This window comes from Etheostoma spectabile, chromosome 3 (genome assembly GCF_008692095.1).
Source record: "Etheostoma spectabile isolate EspeVRDwgs_2016 chromosome 3, UIUC_Espe_1.0, whole genome shotgun sequence".
Lineage (NCBI taxonomy): Eukaryota > Metazoa > Chordata > Actinopteri > Perciformes > Percidae > Etheostoma > Etheostoma spectabile.
Window position 1 is genome coordinate 16,173,762 of NC_045735.1, and position 23,904 is coordinate 16,197,665.

General features: G+C 42.4%; 1 protein-coding gene across 1 annotated transcript in view; it reads left to right on the plus strand.

Annotated features, from left to right (window-relative positions):
* Positions 1–23,904, plus strand: part of tenm4 (teneurin transmembrane protein 4) — a 173,499-nt gene that overhangs the window by 98,369 nt on the left and 51,226 nt on the right. Inside the window, 9 exon segments of the mRNA XM_032504007.1 lie at positions 1,593–1,807; positions 2,876–3,086; positions 7,572–7,673; positions 8,315–8,509; positions 10,041–10,241; positions 13,630–13,815; positions 16,161–16,187; positions 19,161–19,307; positions 20,199–20,415. Coding sequence (XP_032359898.1) covers positions 1,593–1,807; positions 2,876–3,086; positions 7,572–7,673; positions 8,315–8,509; positions 10,041–10,241; positions 13,630–13,815; positions 16,161–16,187; positions 19,161–19,307; positions 20,199–20,415 — 1,501 coding nt within the window.

A 23,904-nucleotide genomic window follows, 5' to 3' on the forward strand; every position in this document is an offset into this window, starting at 1 on the left:
GCCTTTCCTGGCAGCCGAAGAAAGCATGTGCTCACCCCCATGGTACCAACTGCTCGACTCGAGGAAAGTTTGCTCTGTTCCATTCCTAGAACAAATGGGCCCAGATTTAAACATGTGATTTGCCACTGGCAGACTACAATAGGTAGAAGATGGGGTCATTACCATATAGATGAATCCAGGAGTTGTCTTTTTCATTTACCAGACAGCAGAAAGTGTGTATAGCTAACAACACGCATGACTACAGCTGAGCTTAGACCTTGCATGGCCGCTGTTGCTGATAGGAAATCAATAGTTTTCTAAATAAGTCTCATTCTTCAGTGCTGTCACCAGAAAACAATGATGAGCTATCTAATGTTTTATCAAGGTGATGCAGATGTGCACTGTGTTGAAATTCAAACTAGTTTCTCTCTTTCGGAGTCTTGTATTTCCATCAAAGCATTATGTTGTAGTTCAGCTTGCAGAATAACAGCCATTTATTTAACCATGGGGCCCATTATCACTGTTCTCTGCTTATGATTTATTTAAACAGCCTGATGAGTACTCTCCATTAATGTGCTGCATAAATACAAACACACACCCAACATGTGTAAAATGAGCATGTGTGTTGTCGCATTATGTAAAGCCCAAATCTGGGAGAAGGGGAGTGTGTCCTGTCTACTCTGATAAAAACCATTGCCACTGATGGACTTTTGAGAACACTGCCATCTGCCGTACCATGTGTAACCTAAAGCCGTGTCTGCCACCAAGTCCTGGGGGTAGTTTGTATGGACGTCTGCTTTAGTAGACATCGGTGCAGAAATTAGCTCGTCTACATGGGCAAACAGATGTTGCCATTTCCACCGAGTCCAATATAAGGTGTATTATGTGGCATATGGACAGTCTTTGGCAGTGGGTGTGCTTGTACCTGAGCGGGTACTAGCATTGGAGATCCCTCTTTACTATAATTACAATTTTCACTTTATTGCTTTTACTTCAGTTATGACTGTATTTTATCACAGTATTAAGGCAGTTGCATTTTCTGTTCGTACAATTTTCACTCCATATGTTCAACCAATTTAAATCCTACTTTTTAGAACCTTTCCCTTTGATGAATAAGATTTATGACATGGTGTACAGATTATTAAAAAAACTGACTTGCCATGCTTGAGCCAACAAACTTAATAAAATGTCCAAAGTGTGATCCCAAGTTTAATAATGGGACGAGGCTTTAAAATAATCACTGCTACCAGGTATTTAAACGTATTTCATCATTTCATTTTGAACAGACTTATAAATAATGATTTGCCATTTGAGAAAAATCAACACAACTCACTTCAGGATGTAACTAGACTTGTGTTTGAGGACCAGACTGATGTTCTATTGGATTATTCTTAGCTCAGTACTCCACCCCACTGGAGTTGGGACTGGAATTGCTGGCAGTGGTCAGGGGGGTCATTCATAATATTTTTTTCTTCCTCCCGCTGTCAGGGATGTGATTGAATGTCTGGGATATGGTCAGACTATCATACTTTGGCAGACTGACTCCCTCTGCCATCCACACTCTGGATTAATGGTGTGATCTCTTTGACCGATTTTCTTTGTGTGCAATACAGGCAAATTGGACAGCTTGTTCCCAGATGACAGCTATATAGATATGGGCGAGATTGACGTGGGGCGCAAGGTCGCTCAGCAGATTCCTCCTGGAATCTTCTGGAGGTCCCAGGTCTTCATTGATCATCCCATGTACCTGAAGTTTAACGTGTCCCTGAGCAAAGATGCCTTAGTGGGAATCTACGGAAGGAGAGGCCTACCTCCATCACACACTCAGGTGAGAAACATTTGAACGTCTCTGACACTCATGCATTTGTTACAATCAATCTACCGCATTCTATATGAAAGGTGGACTTTAAATTGTTATACTTCTGTGTTTCTGTAACAAATCACGATGTCTTCTTTGTGTAAGACAACAGTACTTTACAGTAGTAATAGCCAGTCAATTGTAAATGGGAGGCTATGTGATACAAATTACAATCATATCTGTGTGGGATAAGGATTCGACTTCTTTTTCCATTCTTCCTTCTGCCGCAGAATATAAATTGGAATATTGTTTAAAAACATGTAGGAATGTTTCATTACTACAAACCAATTCATAAATCTCTCTATTGTATTATGAATCACTTTCTTTCTTGCAGAAAAGGATTCATGGCAAATTTTTTTTAGGTTCACTATCTTCAATGAATCACACAAAGATACGGGGCACAGGGACCAAGAAGGGGACATTTTTCTTTACACTAATTTTCCATCTATGTGCAGCACAGAACGAGATACATTATATTATTTATCATGTCTGACTGCTTGGTTTACAGAGTTTAGATTTCTGCTCTAAATGTATCTGGAGTTAGGTCCAATGTAATTTAGTTTTCAGTCAAAAGATCATGTTTTTCTCTTTTCTCTATTTTTACTTCAAAGGAAATATTTTAGTTAAGAGTGAAGTTTTGGCGCTGTGTCTGATAACACATAGTGGCAGAGGAGATGAGAGTCCCTTCCTTATGTAGATCAAAAATGAAATGCTGTCTCGTTGGTATTCATTGAATCACTACTGATATGAAGCAAATGTTATTTGGTAAACACTAACTTACATTCCCCCCAGTTTCCCTTTTTCCCTTTAATAGTTTTACACAAGGCTTTCATATAAGATATGTGGATTAGGAAATTATCACAGCCCATCCAGCCACGATGTGCCAAGACTCACTCAAGCCCCTGTGGAATGATGAGTTATTCATGCAGACCAAATGATGCTCCACTATAAAGAGCACTCAAGTCTCATATGTCACTCTAATGGCGTGTCTGCGGTCCACCTATCAGTCTTTCTCACTTTCTGTGTGTCTGTCTGCAGTTTGACTTTGTGGAGCTTTTGGATGGGCGGCGGCTACTGGCCCAGGACGTTCGTGGTCTGGCGGGGCCTGTGGCTCTGCAGCGGAGCCTGTTACCCATCACCACACACGACACAGGCTTTATCCAGTACATGGACTCAGGCATCTGGCACCTGGCCATCTACAACGACGGAAAAGAAACTGAAACTGTCTCCTTCCTCACCACCGCCATAGGTGAGCACCCTGGGCATGACCTGCTGCTGAAACCTGTAATAGCAATCCACATAATCCCTATAATACCAACCAGCAGAACTCCATGGCAAACAGCCGTGACTTAGGGCATGATTCAGAGGCACTTTTTTGGCAGTTTTCAATAGTCAAGGAAAGTGCAGGTTAATCAAGGTGAAGCTGAATATTTCAAAAATCAGGACATCAGTGCTATCCTGCAATGCCCCTGAGTAGGGCATTTAGAGATCATAATATCCTCATTAGCCTGAGTGTCTTCCAAGCGAATCAGGGGTCCAGCTTCTGGGAACCATTTGCATACAATTCAAAGTATGATTGTACCCTCCTGCTAGTGCCGTTTTTGATCATGATTTGCTCCAATTTCCATCTACTTTCCATATATCAAAGTAGGCAAGCTATTTCTCTCGTCTGATTAGCTGCGTGTGCCACGTTGCTATGTTTTAGACATACAGTACGTCCTCCTCTTGTCGAGGTGATTCCGTTTTGTACGCTCCTCTTTGTTCTGCCTTAAGCGCCTTTGATTGGCACTGCTGTATCAAGCAAGGTGTGAGAGGGCCCGAGGTGTCGACTTTCACAGGGATGGCAGCTGGGATCATGTTCTCACATGCTCTTTAATTAAAAGCTCCTGGGCCAGAGTCCATCTGTGACAGGGGCTGTGCCAGGCAGCAGATCGATAAGAAGCTGTCCTCAACACTAATGTAACACCAAGTGGAGACAGGCAAGAGATTCCGCCCCCCCCTTGCTATGCCAACAACAGCTGTAATATAATACTTAATATATGATATGACACGAGGAGGGGGTGTCAGAGCAGCATGTTTACTTTTCTTTTTTTCTTCATGACTGGGTGTGCATGAAGGCCCCCTGTGGTTTGCATCAGAGAAAACACTATTGGAAAAGGTATTCTGTGCAACAGATTGGGATGGGGAGGGGCGGAGTTAGTCAGATCTAAAATTCTGCCCCTGTTCATTTGTATCAGAGCTGATCTGCCCACAGAAGCTCAGAGGCAGGCAGAGGGGCCCTTTCTAAAATGGGTCACCGGTTAAGTGCCCTACAGCAGAAATTGAATCTCACCAACTGCCTGAATTGTATTGAGCCGTGGAGGGATAGCGTTGACCTTCAAGTGGAGCAGCCCAGGCATAGAAATATATGTGAGCAATATCTAGAACAGGCGCACTGAGAGACACAAGCAGCATTGTTTATAAGACACTAAAGCTACATCCACGCTAATACGATTTCATTTTTACGACAGTGCGTCCACACTACTCTGGCGTTTCCAAGCCCCTAAAACAGAGACCTTTGAAACCCCTGGGGTTTGTCTTTTACTCTGTACAGAGAGAAACAGAGACATTTGGAAACGATGAAGTAGACACCCACGATTGGGTCTATTCAGTCCCGACGTGTCCTTCCCTGATTCGTCACGGCCCTGTCACGTGACTCTTTTCTGCAAGAAAACAAACTACATCAGCCTTGACTACCGGTGATTCATCCATTCAACATCGGTAACAACTTACAGCTGTTTTTTTTACCTTGTTGTTGATGCAAGCAGCTGTTGTGCAGTTAAATTCTACATTTTATAACGCTACTGGCTACAGGAGGCAAGCTGTTATTTGAGTGATTTGTGACAATTCCCGTGTCCAGTGGCTTTGTCAGCACACGCATGCCCAGTGTATGGGAACGGTCTGTGATAGTGTTTTCAGCCATGTTATTATGGATGGATATTAGTTCTGAAACAATGCTAAAATGCTTATGAGGACCGGTTTTGTTTTAAAAATGAAACTGTAGTTTAGTATTTTAGTGTCTCTGCCATGTGTCAGTAAGAATTATTTTTTTCTTGTATAAGATGAAAGGTTTGCTTGTTGCACATAACCATGCCATACTACATCTGGGGGGATGTAGCGTCCCTGTCTTTAATCTGGGCTGCTTCTCATTACTTGGCATGTGATATGTGTCCCACTGAATGTTTTGTATCGCAGCCCTCTGGAGCATGAAGCCATTTGTCCCTGCTGCCTGGTGCCAAACATGCTTCAACCCAGGCATGGCTTCCTATGCAGGGGAGCAAAGCGAAAGGACTCACAGACCAGCACCAATGTCTTACTCCATATCCTGTCCCACTATATAGCAGAGGCTCTCTCTGTACACAACCACCCATCATTTAAAGGTGCTGAGCATCCTCGGAGAGCATGGCAAGGCGCTGATTAAACCTGCCTACTGCACGCTACTCCGTCCTCTCCGACTGGAGAGACTCACACAATAGTTAGCTCCCCCGATGTGAAAGGGTAATGAATTTCAATGAAGCTCTGCTTGAATCCATGATTTATGCGTTGGCCTATGTCGAGTATGTGGCTAAGAGATATTCATAGCCTTCTCTCCCTGCTCTCAGAGGAAACGCAGCCAATAGACATGGGAAGTGTGTAGTCTACTAAACTATGTCAGCAGCATTCAGAATGGGAGCACTGCAGTTGACGATTACTCTATTAATATGTTCAATTTGACCGTTTGCTGTTCACCAAAGAACACCCAGGATGGATAAAGATCAGAAGACCTTATTTAGAGACACACTATTGTAGAATGCCTGTCAGAGTACCTTGATATGTCAGTGGAATGCACTTTAAGTTGGATCTTGCAGAGCCTGGGTTGGTGGACACTACAATCCGCTTAGCGTTTTTTTGGTCCCTATATGCATGAGCTGCAAGACTCACGGCAGGAATCTCTCCAGCATAATTGTACTTCTGGGAGGAATTTCTAATGGACACTCACACACACACACACACGCACTCTCTCTCTCTCTCTCTCTCTCTCTCTCTCACTCTCTCTCTTCTCTCTCTCTCTCTCTCTCTCTGCTAGTTTTTCAATAGCTTTGAGCAAAAAAGCCCTGCTCTCCTACAGTGGGTACATGTTCATGTTGCACTCCATCAGAACCATCAAAACCAAACCGAAATGCTGATTTGCCTCCACCACCCCGGAGGATAGTCTTCCCTGTATCCCCTCAATAACCCGCCGTTGAAAATGCAAGCCTGCAGCACAGAAAACATCAGCAGCATTTCTCTGTTCACTGCCTACCCCTCTCTCTCCCTCTCTCTCTCTTTTCACTGTATGTCTGGTCTGCCTCTATCCCCCCCCCCACCTCTCACTCTCTTTGTCTTTTCTCTCTGTCTTGCCTTGCATCCTCAGTGCTGATTGACTCTCCAGAGTAAAGGGAAGCTGAATCCATGGCTCACATTTCTAGCCCTTTGCGGAGCACAAGAGATTCTTTGTTCAGTAAGTTTTGCCTCAGAGCCTCTGCTGCCTGAAAGCAAGACTGAATATTTTTCAGCACCATTACAGGCTTAATTCATGAGTATCATGTCCCAGAATGTTGCTGCTGTCAAGCGCCTCACTGGTCACTCTTATTTATAATAAAAGTGTCATCACACAGTAGTAGAAATAATCATTTTGCCTTTTTTTATTTAATAAGAGGGATGACTAAAGAAAATAATGGAGAATGTTGTGCTGATTGTTTGCATCACATTAAAAACGCTGTCAAACACATGGAAGGCTCCCCCGGGCGCTGTAAATGGCTGCCCACTGCTCCCTTGAGGGATGGGTTAAATGCAGAGAATGAATTTCTTTATGTGTAGGTGACAATAAAATACCTTTAGACGTTCAGTGTCAAAACCCTCCCAGATGGCTCTCTCCACAAGACTAAAGTTATTTGCATGTAGCAAGCAAGCCGAGTTTATTTATATAGCACAATTCACAGACACCAGTCACAAAGTGCTGCACATTCAAAAAATACAACAAAACAAAATAAAATCCAATATGGTCAAGCAACAAAGCAAGGAGAAAACGCCAGACAATATGTGTGTGTTGTGTATTAATGCCTGTCTGAACAGATGGGTTTTTAGTCCACGGTACTGTTGATGTGACCTGAGTTACCACCGGAGTACGTTGAGTCTCAAAAATCACTTGAGCATTAACAACTTGAAAAATATCCCTTTAAAGTACACTTCTAAACAGATAAAAACAGGAGCACAGAGCAGTCTGCCTGGCCTGCTCAGTGTCTCTACCGATACCTACAGCAGACTGGGAATCCGACCGTTACCCATGGCAGTGGGGGAAGACGGGTTCCAGTGCTGCTCGCGCGTCAGATCGACTGCTTTCAGTGTGCCATCAAAGCATCAAATTAGGGGTGTCAAATGATGCATACCACTTATCACGTCCAGTGCATCTGGAAATTCTGAGAATGTATTGGCTTTGTGAGTTTTGGTTGAAGCCCAGGTGAACGTGTTTACTCTTTTAGGGAATTCGGGTGAAACATTAGTAACACTCAAACATGTTTTGCAGTGAAATAGAAATGTTGACAGGATTGGAGCCTGTGCTTATTACTGTCATTAGCAAAGGCATAATAATCAAGCCAAAGAAAATGAGTAGGAGGAAAGTTGTTTTTTTTCAAACCCAGATTACTCAGAAAAGCTCCTGATTGCTCTCTTGCAGATTCTATTGATGACTGTCCCAGTAACTGCTTTGGGAACGGGGACTGTGTTGCTGGAACATGCCACTGCTTTTTAGGATTCAAAGGACCTGACTGTGGGCGAGGTAAGTCGCTCCCATAGCATAATAATGTCTTTATTGATCTACATCATTCATACATAACATTTTAAGGGTGCCGACCGAATTATATTCACTGCGTGACCAGGACAAAGCCATTACAATCTTACAATTACTTTTATTGTACTTCAGATCTTTCTTATTAAATTACACTGTTCATCTCCAGACAATTCATTTTTACCTCTATCTCTCCCAATGCCGTATTGTGTTGCACATAAAAGAACTCTTGAATAACTTCATAGAGAAGAGGGCTTTAGATCATAGGGCTGGTATTGAATCACTCATTCAATTAATGACACCCAGGCTGTATTAATTTTCCACCAAATTTACAACTTTGAGCAGTGTGTCAGAATGATAGCAGTTTGTTTTGGTTGCATTTTTGCACATACTGCCATCTGTTATCCATGTGTTGATTGGCACCACATCACCACAGCCATTGTGTTGCTATGAGATATGTGTTGTTGTGCAGTAATGTGTGCTGCGTGTTGCACACGGGGAAAGGAAACATTTTAACATTTTGGACAGAAGCTCATTGTCAGGTCAAGGCTTTAGCACACACTTACTATTCTTTGAAGCTATGGTTGGAGGGGTCCATTCAAATGGATGTATGCTGTCTGCTCTTTTCAAAGCTGCCTGTCCAGTGCTATGCAGTGGGAACGGTCAATACCTTAAAGGTCGCTGCATGTGTCACAGCGGCTGGAAGGGCTCCGAGTGTGACATTCCCACCAACCAGTGCATTGACATCACATGCAGTAGCCATGGTACCTGCATCGTGGGAACCTGTATCTGCAACCCAGGCTACAAAGGGGAAAACTGTGAAGAAGGTGATTATTTGATAAGCGACGGTAATGTATCCTAAACATATAAATTCCTACATAATATGGCTGTTGTAACCACCGTCTGAGCTTGTTAGTGCTGGACATTTTAATGCAATCCTCATAATGGGAACGACTATTAAGTGGGTATGGCTTATTTAACAGTCTATCCAGTAATATAAAGGCAGGACATCCTTTATGAAGATCGTTGCAGCCATAACACTTCACAATATGCATCCTAGGTGACTTTTCCAGTATAAATCATGGCTATAAGGCATTGCGGTAATCGAAACAGTCCTTTTACTGCCTGAAATTCAGACAAGTCTGATGTTAATCCATTAGGAACTCCACATTCACGATGCTGGATAAGGCTTGACCAGATAAGATTGAAGGAGCCATTGTGATAGCCAGTTCTTGAAGGCTCTCATTTCAAGATGAAAAATGGCCCTGGGAGTTTGATAAATGGGGGTTTCTGACATCCGTAGGCCCCCATTCTATTTTAGGTGGAGTGTAAGCCATAAGGAGTGGAGGGGGAATGTGGACGAGGGCCCTTTAACATTTTTACCTTTCTTCCGTGCGACCTTCAGCCACAATGATTAATTGCCAGGAGAGAGTTTCTTGTCAGTTAGCCTCTGATCTTTGTGCTTTGTGCCCAAACCATCTGCTAAGAGGCGAGAGATCCTGTTTGTCTTACTATGACAGCCTTTATACCCATTTTTGTCATGGTAAAGGGGAGCTGCCATGGCGTGGCCTGCCGCTCTCAGTGGCTAGACATTGCTCCTGCTTGAGGCCCATTTGCCATCTGCGTGTACCATGCAGATATTGTCTGGTAGTAAGAATGTTCTTATTTTGATTGTATGCTCCCACAACTCCTGTGCCTTATAAAGAGAGCATTCATTTAACAAGATGTCAAGGGATTGGATGCGATGCTAAAGAAACAGCTATTAATTTGATATTCACATACTTATTGAACTGATACATTGTGTACTGTGTACACTGATGCAGTGCACACAAAAGATGCAGCAGAGGGAAGCCAGGGCAAGGCTTCCTGAGTCACAGCGATCTTCAAATAGTCTGTAAACTAGTGTTGAGCATGCCTAGAAGGATTTTCTTTACCTTACCCCATTTCTCCTTTACATTCTAGTTATTTGAAATTTTTCCAGCTTTGAACTACTCATCATCATGGCTTTCATTTTTGAGAAACATGCTTCTATTAAGGCACCTTCCATCTTCAGGAGGAGTTTCCATTCTGAGTTAATGGGACCGTGCCAGCAGGAGCGCGGGCAGTACCCCAGGTTTGGTACCATACGCCTCAGTGTGATTTAATTAGTTTGACTGCAAATCGTGTCTCCGGTTTTAGAGAAAGTATGCTGCCACGCATCGGTTTCTCTGTTACCTTTTTACATTCACTGTACAAAGCTGAGCTGCGGCCCACTGCAGTTGTCATTCTACTCAGGCTCAAATAGAGACGCCAGGTTGCCTCTGAAAGAGACAGCAGGTGACTGGTGTGTCTGACGCTGTCTTTTTGGAACCCTTTTAGTGGACTGCTTGGATCCGACATGCTCAGGCCGAGGGGTGTGTGTCCAGGGAGAATGCCACTGCTTTGTGGGGTGGGGGGGGCCTGGATGCGAGAGCCCCAGGGCCTCCTGCATGGACCAGTGCTCTGGACACGGAGCCTTCCTGGCGGACACCGGCACTTGCAGCTGTGATCCCAACTGGACGGGCCATGACTGCTCTACAGGTGAGTCCTTCCCTCAGACGGGAGAACATTGGCAGAATGTCCTTTCACAGATCAATGCTGGTGTAGCTCTGTTACCAAGTAGAAAAAAACTCAGTGCATTCACAACGTTAAATAAAACAAGCCAAGAATTTGTCTCTTTTTTTGTTACAGTTTCTTGTATAATGTATTATTATTTTAATACCTCCCAACTGACAATGAGCAGCCTTGGCATCTCTGTCACTATATCTGGGAAAAGATCCTTGCCTTTTTGAAAGAATTTATTTCACTGCTTGATTCAACATAACTTTGATAATTGCCACGCTCCTCACAGAAGTAAACATTTGTGATTATGTTCAAATAAAATGGCCCACATAAAAGCCTCAATTATTCACATCACTGATCAGTTGGAGGTCCACAGCTAACAATCAAACTCTGGTTGATTTTGCTCTAAATTGACTTCTTTTACGAATGGCTTCATCCTCAAGCTCCACATGGTTAGCTGGCAGCCAGAGAAAAGAGGGAAACACGCATAGCAGGGATGTCAGAAGAATGATCTAATGCATGTTAATGCTCTTTCTTGACTTCCAGCTTTCTTCACGTTGGCTCACAGCTGATGATAGCTTTTTCTGCTCCGGAGGATTGTTCTCATTGTGTTCATTTTGTCCATGGGGAATGCCCTCTCTTGGTAGTCAAGAATAGGCTGAGCATAAAATACAGTTTTACACCTAGAATATACCTTTTTGAGGCTCTAAGGATGGAAAAAAAGTCAAGTTATGTTTAACTCTGACAGCCGCCTGCCTGCTTACATTCACCAATGGAGTATTTTACTGAAAAGCCTCAGAGAACTTAAGCTACATCTACAGTACACTACTACGTTTTGGTTTAAAAAGGACGTTCATCCACATGCATGTGTTAATATGGACAGAGATTAGTTCCGCTACAGGAGCTAAAACTCTTGGACGGAGATTGTTTTTGTGTCAAAACGCCACTTAAAAATGAAAAGGCAGCAGAGTAAATGTAGCGTCAGTGGTGGATTGTTAAAGAGCTATCAAATGTAGGTATCTAACATCCCTCACTTGCAGTGTTGGCAGATGCAGATGAAAGCAATTCACCCCACGTATAAATGATCATATGAGACTGTATTCATGTTTTAGGGTTATTTTCTGGCAGATTTAGGATTTGGATAGGTTGTGACAGCTGGAGCCTTCACCTGCTTTCCTTTAGACAACATCATTTGTATTCTCACAAAATATTTCTGAAATGAGAGTTTTAGTCCAGCAGTCTCTTGGATCCATGAATCCCTTTATATTCCAAGCAGACACAATGACCTATTAGGTAATCCCAGGGATTTTGAGGGAAATGGGCAGTTAGTCTGAGTTTGCCTCGCAGAGAAAGAGCTCTTTAAATGATGATGAGTTGGCTCTTTATCCACCTTTATCCTCTTCATTGTAGAGCTTTCTGTGCTCTAATACAACACTAAGCTTGGTGGGTGGGGTAGTTCAGCTAGCAGCCTATAACCTTGCAGACTGGTGGAAGAAAAAGATGGAAAGCTTTCAATGTGTCGTTGAAGATTCTTTAATCTCCCCTCCCCAATACTTTTAAGTTACAAACTCCTTTTCTCATGTGGCTTTGGAACAGCACAACCTGGGTGTGCACAGCTGCTAGTAATGCTGTTACAAGCCATAAAACAATGCCTGAGGTTTTATGTCCTTTAATATGTGTGTTTTTATGCCATTTTTGCCATTTTCTCACCCAGAGGAAAGTTTGTTTACATGGTCCTTTAGTGCAAATGGTAACGGCCATCATGGGGATGCGGTATTTCTCACTGTGGACTCCTCTGGCCACGGATAATGAGGTTTTGCCTGCAGGCTATAATTGCATCTTTTCCACGTTAAAGGTTTCTCCTTTGTTCCGAGTGAACAGTTGTCCCTCCATCCGTTTGAGTCTGTTTTCTCTGTCCATTATTATCTAATCATTCTGACAAAGGAAGTGGAAGGGTCAGTTTTTGTTTCTTATTTTTTTTGACTCGTGCTAATGAGATCACTCAAGATGTTCATTATGTTCATAAGCGCCTCCTATTTAAATGTGTTCATATTGTCTTAGAAGGCATAACTCCACAATACATAATTTTTAGAAAATGACTGACGAGCAGACCTCTGTACCTGAATCCTAATCTGATATTCTATGTTTGCGTGTGTACTGACTTTTTCTTGTTGTGTATGTTTTAGCAGTCATAGAGGGCACTGATTTAAATGCTGCATGCATACTGTGCCTCTAAATCAGAAGTCAGATGAAAACTAAGCATTTGCAACAAAGTGCTGGGGAGAGTGATTTAAAAAAAGAAAAGAAAAAAAGCTTTTTGAAATGGTAATGTCATGTCATGATTTGTGGCTGAAAAAAAACTCTCAAATCTAATTTGTAGCAATGACAAAATAGGCACTGTAAAGACAGTAATTGACTTATTAAACCAGTTTGGTCCCCCTGTAGTCATATTTGAATTGGCTTGGTTAACAATCCAGGAATACATGGCTATACAGTACTGCTAAGCCTTTTTTTTTTACATAATAGTTAATAAAGAGGTTAACATTTCAATGAGATTCATAATAAATCTGTCAGTGTTTAATTTCTTTGAGCTTTCGTCTTGTCATACTCTCCCTGGAGTTCATGAGACGTGGGTAATGTCCCTGGCTCTATCGCAGCCTGCCACGGAGGTCTTTCAGCTGCCACACAAAAGCTCCAGCTGAGCTTTACTGTGGCTCTGTCTTTTAGTCTCCTTCAAACTGTGAACGCACTTCCTCCTCTGGCGCACTGAACTTAGGTGGAATAAAAAAAAACAGCATATTGACAAAAAATGCCTTGAATAAATTTGTGGAGGCTTGCTTCCTCCCTGTTGCCCATATTACTTTAATGTGGCAAAGCAATGAACACAACATGTATAACAAACGTTACATAGTAACTTTACAGTTTGATCCAAATAATAGTTCTGATGTTGTTGCCACTGCTGCAAGAAGTTCCTGCTGTGTATGTTCTCCTCTTTACCCACTTTGTGTCAGAAAGAGGGGAATTTACAAAAAGGAGAAGAGGCAAAGGCAAGAATAAGTCTGCTTAGGCCGCCACAATCCATGTCTTTTCTTTAGAATGGACTTATTAGATTTGTATTGTCAGAAAGGATTGCCCCTTATGAGGTGCAGGAATTTCTTTTCAGCTCCCATCAGACAAGGTAGTGGAGCGTGGCCGCCTTTCCTTGACAATAACTCCTGGATTTGTCTTTTCTTCACCCCTTGTTGCCTTGTCCCGTCACCGCCTTGTTTTCCCTTTCCACCCCCCCCCCCTTTCCTTCCTTTCTGTCCGTCCGTCTTCCCCGCTCTCTTTTTTTTTTTGTCTTTTTCTATGTCCCTGTCTCCCACAGAGATTTGTGCAGCGGACTGTGGTGGCCATGGCATTTGTGTGTCGGGCACCTGCCGCTGTGACGACGGCTGGATGGGCACTGGGTGTGACCAGAGGGCGTGTCACCCTCGCTGCAACGAACATGGCACTTGCAGGGACGGCAAATGTGAATGCAGTCCCGGTTGGAACGGAGAACACTGCACTATTGGTAGGATGGGAGATTTTGTGTGTGTGGTGTGTGTGTGTGTGGAAGGCCAACAAAGGCGTAGGTTGTCTGTCTGTCTGCGAGTGTATGAAGCCCTGGGTGTAAGGGGAAGGGTCCAGTTGGAGAAGGGGGGGGGGGGGGGGGAGCATGCTTAATTGAATTTGTGCAACTCAGTAAAGCATGAACAGGTTTACTCAAGGATCTGAGGCTTGCCTTCATGCATTTTAATGTGGGAATGTGCTAAGGTGTCCTTTCATTTTGCTCATCCTTTCCCTCATCGCTTTCTTTTCTCCCTTAAAACGTACTATTCATTTTAAATGGTGACACGTGAGTCACTGTGCGCAGGTCACTTTTAGCTCTGTTTAATAGAGAAAGCATTTATCTTCTTTTTTGATGCGTGCAGACGTTTCAGGACCTTGACTGAATGTCCGAGCTTTCTGGAAACCTTGGCTAAAAATGTTTTCATTGCATTGCCAGTCATTAAGTGTTCTGCGTTTTGCAGAGTGTGCCAGCAGTGGTTCAAGGGTTGATATAGTTGGCTCTGTTATTTATTTTGTTAAAATCCTTTACAGAGAAAGTAGTTAAGAGACCAAATGAGCCGACTGAAATTTGCAAAGTGTACAACACACTTTATATTGAAAATATACTTTCAATATGCAATGTTTTAATTCCTGGAGAGGTGGCATTCCTCGTTGTCAGCATTTGCTTGGAAGTAGGTACTGCAGTAATATGTAAGTATTAGCAACAACAGACGCAGCCAAGCAGTAATCACTAGTGAGCAGTAGTTTGTTACTGTCTGTGTTGGGAATGCCCACTAACAAACAGAGTTATGATGGTGGATGTTCTAAAGTCAGGCAGTTTCATTGTAAAAGTGTAACTTGAGCTCATTAAGACCAGTATTTTAATGTACTTAGCTTCATGATATTTGATGACTAACCTTCTCTGAACATCAGAGGAGACCATCCCCAGGACATGCTATGGGATGCCTGCTTTGCAAGAACTATCATTCTTAACCTGTTTTGCATCAATTCTCTTCACCTCTATCATTTTTTCTTCTATTTCCTTTTTATTTCTTTGTTTTATTGTGGAAAGTAACTGAATGCATTTACTCAAGTAGTGTACTTAAGTACAACTTTGAGATATTGGTACTTCAATTGAGAATTCAAATACATTTCTTCCATCATACTTTCTACTCCACTATATTTCAAAGGGAACTATTTTTGACTCCACATTAGTTTGACTGTTAATGCAGTTGCAGTTAATGCATTTGCATACAAAATATGTGGCAATCATAACATATGATGCATTAGTCGAGGTTAAGCTACCCAGCCACTGCTTGGTTGATAGTTGCCACCTAACATGGTAGCTCACTCATTATCATTCTACGACCCAACCAGTCAACCATAAGAGAAGAAGCCAGAAAACAATGGATATCTCTTCCCCCTCTGCAACTGCATTTCACTGGACAGAAATGAAAAAGAATCTCCCACACATCACTAGGGAGATGGGACAAAAGTTGAGTAGTCTTATATTACATATTCAAATAGATGACGATAATCTTTCTCACAGTATTCTCGTGCATATCTCGGAACAGAGCTCCTTGAGTACAGAGCCTCGACTCAGCCCGTGAATGTTTTATATGCCCGCCTTACATTTTTGATGGGCCTTTTATAAGTGCCATATTGAGATCCCCACTCCTGCGACAGGAATATTCCTCAGTGTCATCCATTAAGAAGTCAAAGATCTCAATTTAAATCAATTTTCATTATTGAGACGCTCTGCGTTTGGCCCCGCGCCCCATGCTGTGGAGCACAGGATGTCCAATTTAGCCCCCTGTCATCGCCAAAGCCTCTGTTGACCTCATCGTCTATAGATGTGTTTTAAGATTAAAAGTGCTTTTTGTTGAACACCCTGACCTCCTGTAGGATATTGCTTGAGAGATTTAAGGTTGGTAATATCTGCATCAATCACGCTGCTTTTGAAAGACTCCCCTGAGATATTCTGCCGATCCCGGCAGTTGATAAATGGGGACAGATTCAAATGTTCTTTCTGAACATATCACTTTTTGTAACCTCTCTTTCACTCTTTCTTTATTTATTTCTCTCTCTCATTCTCTTTCTTTGAGTTCCACAACCCCCCCTTTCTTTTTTTCCGTCTCCATCCCGCTCCCTCTGTGTTGGATTGTGTTTGTTGTGTTGCTTGTAATGCATGATTTTGCCTCATGCCTGCACTTTTCCTTTTTTTTTATTTACCTTTTGTAATGTAAACTAACACCTCGCCTTGCTGTCTTGTCATGGAAGTGGCACTGTTCAAACCTCCCTTATATGTCCTGTCTTTTATCTCCCAAGCTCACTATCTGGATAAGGTAGTGAAAGGTATGGCATTCCTCCTTCCTTCTATTTTGCCCTCCTCCCATTGTAACGCCAGCCAGCATTAACAAATCATGCTCACACACCATGCTCTTCCCTACATTGACATATGCAAACACTATGCACCTCTTGTCGCCCCAAACAACTCATTTTTAAAGACCCCCACCTCCCATCAACTTTTTGCCATATTGTCACACAGTAAATAATCTCCACTTAGCACTTTCGCACCTGGCGAGTCAAGTTGTGCTGCTTTCTATACGTGTTGAATATTTGGTTTGTGTGTAGCCACGCTTTCTCAATAGGAGGGTGTCAGAAAAAAGGGGCTTCATAACCTGTGCCATGCATTATGGATGAGTGTGCAGCTGTGAGCAGGGCCTGATAGGTGCTGAGGCCGCATCCTCTCTAATTAAAAGAGTTCATGGTCTGGTTGGTGCAGGGCAAGCAGGGGGTGGAGGCTCTGCAGCAACCCTGCCTTTCTGCCTCCAGCACCCTCGCTCACTCTCGCTGTGTCCTTGGTAATGGACCACCTGGCATGAGAGTGGCTGCCAGAGGAGTCCTTTGAACACTTGCAGCCTCAAGTTTGGAGCTGTTTCAGGCAGGGCTCAGCAGGGTCTCATCTCTGAAAGGGCTGCCAATTAAGTTGAACAGGGGCCAACAGAGAACGGATCTTTATTTATCCTTGTGATAAACATTCGGAGCTTACTAATCATCGGTCTCCATTGGTCTAAACCAGAGTTGTTTTGTCCATTTGCTCAATAAAGGACGCCTAATGTCCAAACGTGTCTAGGAGGCAAGACACTTAATAATGGCAATAGCCTTTCTCTTTCTTCAGGGAAACAAAAAGAAAATTGAGGCAGGATTATTTCTTTTTCTTACCATTTTTAAATGCTCCAAAATGCCCCATGTTATTTACTATTTTCTTTCATTTCTTTTTTTACATAAATTCAAAGGAGCCCTTAGGAGTTGCCATGGTTGCCATGTTTTATGATTTGTTCTTGAACAAGGACAGTCAACATGGCTAAAAGCTTCATTATATTTTAATAATAAAATATAGAATATATATATAATATTATATATATATATATATATATATATATATATATATATATATAGTATATAGTTGGCTTTCTGCATTAGGAGAACAGAAGGGAACCACAGATAGGTTGGGGATATCATTTAGCAATATTTTGTAAAAGTTGCTCCAATAACCTGCTTTTACTTTTTAAAATCCCCATTTATGAGGCATACATGTGCAATAATATATATATATGCACCGACCAAAATGCAACCAGTGCCTTCCTCAGCTAACCATCTGTTCTTGGTAGTGCTTCTACCTTTTACCTTAGTAAATCCTTTTCTCCGTTTCCTTCTCATCACTGTTTCTTCCTTCATCGGATATTTCTCCCTTTAATACATGCTTCCCATTCACCGTAACGTTTCTCTTTCTCTCGAGCTCGATCGTTTCACTCCTCCCACTCCTATTCTCCCGTGTGATGTAAGAGCATTGAGACAGCCGCCCCAGTCTCTTTAGCTGATAAAATGGGTCAGCGTAGCATTCTCCCTATCAAGGCGGCTTGCTAACAACACAAACTGTGACAGCCTTATGCGTTTGATATCTTGAGATGCTACCCTCTTCCTCAGCGAGGGGATACAAATCACGAGCTACCAGATAAATGCCAAACAGCCCTAGAAAAATGGGCAAGATAATCCTCTGATCTATGTCCTTGTGAAGACCTATCCAGAGAGCAGCAGAGGAATGTCTCACCTGTCGGTCTGCTCCAGACTGCTTTTAGATCCCCTGGGGTCGCATGCCCGGAAACACAGAGCAAGCAAAGTCCTCCCCTGCATAATGCTATCCAGCTCATCCTTATTCACATTTTATTTAGCATTCTGCTTCGATTAATGACAGAACACACACTCTCCCTGAAGCGATGTTGCTATTGATTGCTAAGAAAAGGTCTGGAGACAACTTATAAAACAGAAAACAAATTATGATACCCTTTTTTCAGTAACTAATGCCTTTTTGTTTTTTGCAGACAACAAAAGCAGAAACGCTATGATCATCATAATGGCCACATTGGAAAATCACATAAAAATGGATCCAACTATTTGCAGGAATGCCAGACACCTCTGCTCCGTTCTCCAGCTGTAGTAGCACAGATACAGGAGGCCAATCTACTGTAGTAATGAGTGAATATTGATTTAGAAGATCCCTCTTATCTGATTGGACTTCAACGGGATATTAGAAGCTTCACAAAAGGTGTATTGAATTAATCAACGTCAGCTGGGAGTCATTATAGCAACCCGTTTACAATCTTAACATGACTTTAGTGTTGTCGTGGCCCTTATGCCTATCAAAAGGCTTTTCTACTCAAATGCACTTTACAATACAACCAGTAAATTAAGTGCATTAAAAACTGCAGGTGAAGTGTAATATTATGTAATGTTGAAGGCGAACCCAAAGAGGTATGCTTTAGACGCATGCAGTAGATGACCTTATGTCCAGTGTTTTCATTACAAACCCAATTCATCTCTTATCGTTCATAATCAACAGCGTACAGCCGCTTTAGCTCTCATTAGTCTATGTCTAAATCATGGACAGACAAAATGTACCGTCATTACCACACGGTCAACAAACACATTGCTTCTCCAGAGTCAGCAAACCCTGTGTGCAGTTACCTCTCTAATAATTATACCTTCGGTATAATGGACAGTGAACTACTGCGCCAAGTGGCGGGAGGTTCAATACAAACACAACCAAAAAAAACATGAACCCAAATGTCTCTTACAGGTGCATTACTATCAGAGAAATATTAGCTATACATACTATTGTCATCAGCAAGCCTGCATTGTTGCTGTATTTGTGTTAGAATTTTTTCATAAACAATTTACAGTAGTCTGTTTAATCTGTTCCCTTTTAAACTGGCTTGATTTAATATTCAGTGCTGACCTCTGTCATTGTCCTTTTTTGTTACACAGAGGGCTGTCCTGGTTTGTGCAATGGAAATGGTAGGTGCACTCTGGGTAACAATGGCTGGTACTGTGTGTGCCAGCTGGGCTGGAGGGGCACTGGCTGTGACACCTCTATGGAAACTGCCTGCAGTGATGTCAAGGACAACGATGGAGGTAAAATCACAAACAGCACACAGCAATGCCTTCTGACACTGGCCAGACATCAGCAGGGACTCTTAGCTAGACATGATTGGACTTCTAGAAAGAAGCACCTCTGTGCTTGAGAATATACTGTACCCGCTTCAGGCTTTCCAGTTGTATTCGTATGCAGGTGAGGATGAGGAACGGCTTCCAGTCAGTCAACTGGACAACAGGTTTTTATTAAAAAGCAGAGTAGCTGGCCTGAGGCCTGCGCTGGCCCCAGGAGGAAGTCCCTGCTCTGCCCTCTAACTAGCCCTGAGCAGAGCCAGGCACACACACGGACCCAGCCAGGGGGCTGGTCCACTCAGGGTGCCAAATGGAAGATGTGACTTCCTTTCTTTAAGACCTTATTCTGGGTTTGAGCAGTGTGCTAGAATTCCTTATTCATACAGGGACTGTTTGTCATCCCCCCCACCCCTACAGTCACAGTACAGGGCTCTCACTGGCAAGGAAGGGGTGTTGCTGGGGATTTGACTGACTCCTGACAGCAGGGTCTATTTTTATCACCCATCTGGCCAGATATGCCCCTGAAAGCAAAGGGTAGGGAGTCCAATGACCCACTTTAGTAAAGTAAAGTGCATTGCACAGCAGCTCTTTTTTCTTGTCTTGTGTTGTTTCATCCAAATTACACACAGAACACCGCAAGCAATTCTAGGTGTTCAAATGTTCTCCAGGACGAGATGTACATAGCATGGCTTCAATTATGTTGTAAGACAGCAGCCAAAGGGAATAATGCCCCAGTGACTCACATATACTGTATATCCTCAGTTTCTTTTGCCAGGTGTGTGTCCAGGCTGTTGTTTAATTAGAGTGTGTGTGTGTGTGTGTCTCTGTGTGTGTCTGTGTCTTGTTTGACCTTGTCAGATGGCCTATTGGACTGCATGGATCCAGACTGCTGTCTGCAGGCGACCTGTCACACCACCTCTCTGTGTGCTGGCTCCCCGGACCCCCTGGACATCATCCAGGAGACACAGATGTCCTCTGCACAGAGCAACCTGCAGACTTTCTATGACCGCGTGCACTTCCTGGTGGGCAGAGACAGCACCCATGTCATCCCTGGAGCCAACCCCTTCGATGGAAAGTGAGTGACTTGTGCATTACTCTCACCAGACCACCCTGTCTAAAAAGACCAGCGCTATTATACTCATGGGAATCAATTTAAAATGTAATTCTCTTTTTTCTGCCTCGTCGTTTGTTTTTCATGCGTGGTGTTTTTGTGAGATCCTTTTCATTCAGTTGAGTCAGTTAAATTAGTCACTGCTGGATTTGATTTGGTCCACATTTGAATTCAGCTACTCAGGATGCTTGACTTTGATTGTATACGCAGTTGTGTAGCTCTGCTCATTTCCATTGGAGTAAACAGTAATCTTAACTGAATTTGCATTATAGCTAACATCCCTCTTCTTTTTTTAAAGTTATGCTATTTCAGATGCAAGCATGAGTCAGTCAGTGGTTTTCATCATGAAGGCCAGTGCAATTACAACGCTACTGTTATTGCACTGACAGGGCTTAGTGAGTGTAAGATATTTGCTTTTCTTTTGCAAAACCCAGAAGAAATTGTCTGTGTGATGGAGGGGGGAGCAGCTTTAGGCAGTGGAAGCTGAAATGGGCAGGGGTGGTGGCATGCATAGCTAGAAGGATGATGGACAGATGATGATGGACAAACATAGAATGTGGCAAAAGGCAAGAAGCGTTTCCTTGCACAGGCATCTCATATTTTTGTATTGTGATTACTTTTACTGTAATCCATCTGAAGCCCACTCCCAGAGGCAGAGCCCATGACACCCCAGCCATGGAATCGGAGGCGCTTTCAGATCAGGCAGGAAGACTGTCAAAGTCCCATAAGATTCCCCTGCATCTCTTTTCCTTTGTCTCCTTCTCTTTTCATCTTTAATCGCTTGTGAGGCTTGTGTGTCACCTTATTTGCATCCCACTTGCTTATGGATCTCTCTCATCTCGGCCTATTATACTCCTGTGAAACAAACAGGCAGCAGTCAAAACAAAAGTAAATTGAGAAGAAAATAAATTGAAAATATTTTTCTGGTGATACATTTTATAAAATAGTGTCGAAAACAGCACACAAATCAAACAAACTTCACACCATGGTGTTGTTATTTGATGCTTTTTTTTACTTATTTTTTCAAAGATATGGCAGAAGGTTGTAGTTAAGACATTACTATTTTTAGTCCAGCAGCGCAGTTGCTTTATTCTTGAAGGGAAAAATTGATTTCAAAAGTGTCCCTGCTCAGCAGGATAAGTTCCATTGGTATAATCTGCAACAGAACACATTAGTTTTAGTAATGGTTGCTTCTTGAAATGTGAATAATGTGCTGCTTGCCACCCCAATGCTGTCCATCGTAGCTCATTGTTTGCAGTAAAACATGTTTGTTTTTTTGTTTTTTATCTCTCCACTGTCTATATTCAGCATGTGGCTCTTTCATTTCTTAGTTAGTCATTTGCATATGATCAGATATCAGTAGTCTCTCAGTTTGCAGTTGGAAAAAGAAAAAGAATATCTATATAAATTACGTCATCTGGCATCAATCTCCAAAGCCTGTTTTTAAACTATTTGTGTGCTAATGTCAGCCGATACTCGAGAAAAGGCACTTGTAACACACTTTGTGACATTTTCCCTCATTGACATTTTTCTGGCTTTCAAGAACCACTCCACATTTTGCATTCCTTTGCTGGACAGGGGAAGAAGTGTTGAGTAATACTCTTGTCTCGCTCACAAGAAGATGCAGCCATAAATAAGTAAAATCAAGAATCCTGAGATGAGCTGCAAGATTGGAGGCCTCGGCTCACCTAAAAATATCAGTGATGATCTATTATTCATGCTTGGTATTCATTCCCCACCCACTGACAGATATGAGCGGTTATGACAGGGGGCTCTGGGCTTCAGATGAGCCTTAAAGGCACGGTCTCAGCATCTTCCTGATATGCCTGCACTTGTCACCTGATCATCCCTTTATTGATCCATGAACCGCTTCCTCATGCTAGTAGACATGTTGGAGTGCTATTTCTGATGTTTTCCACCACAAAAAGCTGCATAGGTGCCACTGAATAAAGCATCTGCCACTCCATAAAACCTCTCGACGCTCCACCATGACACATGATACAAGAGCCTGCCAAGGCCCAGCTGTGGATGCTGACTAGAATAGTAAACAGGAACTTAGTCCATGGAACAATTTGGGCAAAGATTGATAGCTGGCTTATAAAAGCAAGGCAGAAGCCATTCGCTTCATTTACAGGCTTGCACTTTTATTATTTTATATATAACTCTTTTGTTAGCATTAGGCCATTAGTGTCAGAAAATCTCTTGTTTGTTTTCTTCTTAGTGTGCTCGGCCCTTTTTAGCGTCTCTTCTGTGTGCTGGGGAAAGAGAGGGCTGCAGTGACATGCTTATATTTGCATCAGGGTTTACCCTATAATCAAGTCATTTGTGTGGTTAATGATGTTTTTGTTGCTTCTGCGGGGATGGTACCATTTATTAGCCTTGCTCATTGAAAGTTCTCTCTACTAAAGTCTGGCTTGCCTTTTTTATTTTGTCTGAAATACTACTGAATAGTTTCCTTACAATTACACGCTGATAAAAGGGGGTATTTTACAATTTTGCGACAAATTTACACTGTGTGACTGCCAATTCTTCCAGACCAAAGGTTGTTCCGTTTTATTAAAAGTCCTTTGTTTACCGGAGCTACACGCCCACCTCTGCTGAAACAGGCAGTTTGTGGTAAATTGATATAACATAATTAAAAGTACTCTGGTTCAAGAGCAGTAGGAGTAAAAAACCCTTTGTTCCATGTGCAGTGACTCGGCTTAATTTGCACATGTAATGTAGAATTTTTTAGAGATTGCTGGTGTGGTGTAAAATTGTGAAGTGTGTATATTACACACATATTTTTGTACTTCATGTCTTTGTATTGGTGTCTTGTTTAATAAAACCGAATGATACGTGTTAAGAGAAGCGTTATGTCACAAGCCTTTATGACTGGTTTATAAGGTTTATGACACGTTCATGACAGTGTCTCGAAATGTCGAGGTCTGACTTAAAACATTAATTGTGAAATATAAAGTCTACTTGTGCTACATAGGGGGGTTAAATAGCACAACGTGATGTCACATAAATGGACCTTTTAAGTTACCCCCCCTTTCTTTGGTCTAAACGTGTGTGCCATTAGCATTCCTAGCCCTCTTCATATCCAAACATACACACTTGATTCTCACACTCAGTCAGAAGAGTTAAGATGAAAAGTTAGTAAGTATATGTTAACATAACTTACTCAACATGACTTGACTAGATTAAGTCTTGTCATCCATAATATTCCCTCTTTAAAAAACATAAAGTAGAGATGATTTCCTGCTGAGTTCCTTTATCACGACATGTCCTCCCTTTTCCCTGGGCGGATGATAAACTGGAGCTTGGAGATATTGTGAAGTCCCTTTCGACTTTGCGAATCCTTTTGGACTAGTAAAAATCTCCTACGGACAGGAAGTTTCTGCAGCGAATGCTTCATGCTTCCATGGCAGCTCTTCCTCTCTGTTCTATTTGATGTCAATATTGAAATCA